Source organism: Exophiala oligosperma, assembly GCF_000835515.1.
Source record: "Exophiala oligosperma strain CBS 72588 unplaced genomic scaffold supercont1.48, whole genome shotgun sequence".
Lineage (NCBI taxonomy): Eukaryota > Fungi > Ascomycota > Eurotiomycetes > Chaetothyriales > Herpotrichiellaceae > Exophiala > Exophiala oligosperma.
In genome coordinates, this window is record NW_015622865.1 from 27,263 (window position 1) to 31,855 (window position 4,593).

The following is a 4,593-nucleotide window of genomic DNA, read 5'->3' on the forward strand; positions in this document are numbered from 1 at the left end:
ACCATGTGCATAGTCCTTCCATCTGCCATCTCGGACCTAAACGCCTCCTCATGAGCCACCTCCTCCACCGGCTTCACGTAGTTAAACGTTAACTCCCATTCCCAAGTAGTAAAGGCTTTCTGACCATTAACCGAATGCGTCGTGATTTTGAGGTTGTCAATGGAACCGAAAACCTTGACGAAATAGGTCCCCATGGCAGCTTTGTCGAGGTCGAGTACCCCAACTCCTACCTGGATTCAGTATGCATTACTGTGGTGAAAAAAGTGACGGACCGAAGTCAGAGAAAGAAACATCTTCTGACATGAAAGACATGAGGTCCTCGACGGAGCCTATTTTCCATGCTGCCTCGTATTCTTTTAGGTGTTTATCGACTGGTGCTCGATTAGTATGATAGGACTCCATACTGGCAATGTGATAGGGATGAGCTCTTGAATGTGAGGAGTGATTCACAGAGCAGAAGTGAACAAGAAAGCTGTTTTGCTTTTACTAAATATGCTTACGATTTGAAATTAAAAGCTGAGCATGGATGGTATTTACTAGGCATTTCTTCTACCCTGGTCTTGAGAAGTTTAAGTCGCTGGTGGAAGAAGGGTTTCCAGGCTCCGATATCGTAAACCCCTTCCGGATCCATCTACCAATAGAAGAGATATTGCCCAGGAATGCGGTACTCCTTCAACTCGCCCTTTATATCCCTTTTCACTGGCTACAGAAGCGCGATGCGGCGGAAGAACTGGTTTTTACAAGAAGGCGCGACTCGTGTGCTGGTACCAGCATTTGATGCATCTGAAATGCCAACCTCACTTGATGCTCAACAGCTGGCATTCTACCTCTATCTAAAAAATTGCGTGTCTACGATAGCGAAGTCTTAGCAGTATCTAAGATCGCCGCCGATGAGCACAACCTGCTCGCTGTCATGCCGACCACAAGTGGCTGGGAAGTCCACGTATTCAGTTCACAGGGGCCAATCACGCTACATAAAGAAGAATGGACTCAATACTGCTTTTCAAGAAACCTGCTTGAGGCATTGCGGCTTGAAGTATACTGTCATCCCAGGTCGACCCTTGACCGACGATTGGAGTGGTGGGTTCGGGCCTTCAAAACATGAGGGTGCATGTACTGGGACGTTTGTGCAAAGCTGCCGGAACCCTGGAGAAAGATGCGTCAAAACATAACGTAGGGTACACCGCCACCCACGTGTGCCGATAAGTGCTTGAGCAATTTTAATCTAGAACGTGCTGGGTCTTTGTTTTGAATAGCCTTAGCTAAACGTTTACACCCAAGCTGAAAGATACCAAATGGCCGAGATCATGGGGCGGGAGCCTGGCCATGAGCCTAGGTAATCTTACAGGGCGCCATGCTTCTGCAGCCTTACTTTAGCCAAAAGATATCCTTCAAGCTTAAGATTCGATTCCTGGGTGAAGAAAAATGTTTTACTTGAAGCACCTATTTATTTGCTCAAAATAACTGCAGTAGTGAAGCGGAGCACCGCACCTTCTAAAGTTATTCCAGAGTGACGAATAAACTTGAAAGAATGCCGTAGTTCCGCACTTCTGAAATTGAATCAAGGAGGGTTGTGGTGAGCACCGTACAGCTCAGAAAGTTGACTACGGATGCTGGAGGGTTTGGGACTGAAACAGTGGCATAATGATTTTCTAAGACGGTATCTCGTACGCTTTGATCTCCATAAATGATTCAAGGTGACAAATAATTCTTCGTATATAGCGGCGTAAAAAGATCTTCACGAGGTCAGACGAGAAAATGAGAAACAGGAACTTCGGTATCGGAATGATCAACAGAGCCAATGTCATCGAGCATTCAAAACCAGCACGTACGAACAATTCAAGGATGTCAATCCCGATCGGGTGGAGGGCACTTGTCAATGGGTACTATCCCACTCCCAATATCGGCAGTGGCTCACCAAGACCCACGATGACCTACTCTGGATCTCGGCGGATCCGGGGTGTGGCAAGTCGGTCCTCACCAAATCGCTCGTGGACAATGAACTTCGAAATGCTGATCAGCACACTATCTGCTACTTCTTTTTCAAGGACAACGAAGAGCAGGGCAACCTGGCGACGGCTCTTTGCGCGCTACTCCATCAATTGTTTGCCGGCCGGCCTCGGCTACTCCAATACGCAATTCCGGGATGGGAGAAAGACGGCGATAAAATCCAAAAAGAGGTAACCGAGCTTTGGCGGGTATTGGTCGCCGCCGCAAGGGATGACCAGGCTCACGATGTGACGTGCGTGCTGGATGCGCTGGACGAATGTCGAGAAGCGGACCGACGGTGGCTGATTGAGATGCTATCCAGATTTTACACCCAGATATCGGAGTCTTCGTCTACGACGCGGCGAGGCCGACTGAAATTCCTCGTGACCAGCCGACCGTATGATGACATCCAGGCCGAGTTCCAGAGGACGCTCAAAGATTTGCCTACAATCCGACTACGGGATGAAGAAGAGAATGACCAAATCCACCGAGAGATTGACTTGGTCAGCCGAATGCGAGTGGCACAACTCGCGGCAGATCTAAGATTGGATGACCACACCAAGGACCGACTGGAGACTCAACTCCTTGAGATGGAGCATCGCACGTACTTGTGGCTTTATCACGCGATTGCTAGTATATATCAGACTTACCGGAACAGTTTGCGACTCGAGGAAGCATCGATCAAGTCACCCCCGTCCAGCGTGGAAGACGCATACGAGAAAATTTTGAGTCGTGTCGATCAGGAGCAGAGAGGCAAAGTTAAAAAGATCCTGCAGATTGTGGTTGGGACGCGGCGGCTGCTCCACGTCGGAGAGATGGCCATCGCTCTCGGAATAGCCACGTCAACACACCCCAAGTCCCTACACAAAGCCAGACTCGACCCTAGCAGGCTGGAGAGTAATATTCGTCATTGGTGTGGTCTCTTCGTCTTTATTAATCACGATCGAATATATCTCATTCACCAGACGGCTAAGGAGTTTTTAGTCGGTGGGAGCGGTTGCACTACCTTCCCATCTGGGTGGAAGAATTGCCTTAATCCGCGAGGAATTGAGCGAGAGATGGCTCAAATATGCGTGGAATTTCTGTCCTTTGACGATGTTGGAGCAACAGCACAGTCCCTCATCCTGCAATTCCGAAAATTCGAGAGGCCTGACTACATTTTGGAGAAAGACAATCACATCCAAAGCCTTTTGGTCTATTCAGCAGAACACTGGCCGTCTCATCTACGAGAAGCATACTTACCTCACGATGATTTGGCAGTATTTCGGATTCTTGGGTTTTATCAGGTCAACAGCAAGTTGTACAATTTCTGGTTCCCAATAATTGGCAGGCAACAAGGCCATTTAACGACCTTCCGGAGATGAGTCCGATTCGACTTGGGGGACTGCTAGGCCATGAAAATATATTAGAATTGATGTTACAGCTGAAAGAACATTACGATATTGACAAATCGGACAGAGACGGCCGGACAGCGCTAATCTGGGCAAGTGAGTATGGTCACGAGAAGGTGGTGCAGATACTTGTTAATCAAGGAGCAAAGGTCAATGCTCAAGGAGGAGAATATGGCAATGCGCTTCAAGCAGCATCAGAGCGTGGTCACGAGAAGGTGGTGCAGATACTTGTTGATCAAGGAGCGTATGTCAATGAACAACTCGTGAGCATTGCCTGTTCTTTCCCTACCCCGAAGGTACAGTTCCTGGTGCCATCGCTTCGCACGTCCCAGGACCACAATACATCCTGCGTAGCTTCCGCTTGAGCACTCATCACAAGCCTCCTCTGTCTATGTGGACTTGTTTTTGACGGTTCCGCCACTGTAGAGGACTGGAAATGGGATCCAATGGCTCGTTGCTCACGGTGCGAATCCCAATGCTCACACCCTCTTCGTATGCGATCTAGAGTCGCCGACCTAATCGACATGCAGGACATCGACATTTTTCCCTTCTCCAATACTGTTGTCCGTAGTGGACAGTGATTTCTTCCCCATCATAAATATTTTCTTCAGCAACGATTGCGATCCTAAACTTCCCTGATACCCTCATGCCCTTGAAGCGGGCCAATGGGTCACAACTGTGATTGAACAGTCGAGAGATATTGCCGGACTCAGCACAGTTAATCTGGGCGACTGTGGGCTCGCCAAGGATATCGCTCCGGTCCACCTGTATACATTGACCATTGTCGTACGTATTGGGAGGCGCTAATGTCCCCGTAAGGAAGGCGATAATGGTGCCCTTCGAATACGCGATTTGGCCCGCTTCCTTCGCGACGGCTTGGAGACCTCGGTTTTTGGCCCCATACTTGTCTTCATAATCTCGGATGCGAGGCTGTATGTCGTGACGAATGGCGGCGCAATGGCAATTTTTCTCATGGCATAGGTAACAGGGGCAATTGCTCTGATGACACAACTTGCACTGAATGCCACCAGAAGCAGGCAGGGATGTTGGGTCAACCGGCCACGGTGAATCATTGGGCCATTCTTCCGGTCTGGGCCAATCTGGGTACGCATCGGGATTATATATGTTTTCGTCCTTTGCTGGGAAGAGTCTCAAAGTAGAGATCAACTCTCCGTCCGAGATTTTGTCCAGTGATATACTCAGATTTTCGAAG

General features: G+C 48.9%; 1 protein-coding gene across 1 annotated transcript in view; it reads right to left on the reverse strand.

Annotated features, from left to right (window-relative positions):
* Window positions 1-3,881: 3,881 nt before the first annotated feature.
* The window catches only part of PV06_11654 (uncharacterized protein), a gene marked incomplete at both ends in the record, with an annotated part of 5,395 nt that continues 4,683 nt past the window's right edge, over window positions 3,882-4,593 (reverse strand). Inside the window, one exon of the mRNA XM_016413364.1 lies at window positions 3,882-4,519. Coding sequence (XP_016256262.1) covers window positions 3,882-4,519 — 638 coding nt within the window. The remainder of the gene's footprint in view (window positions 4,520-4,593) is intronic.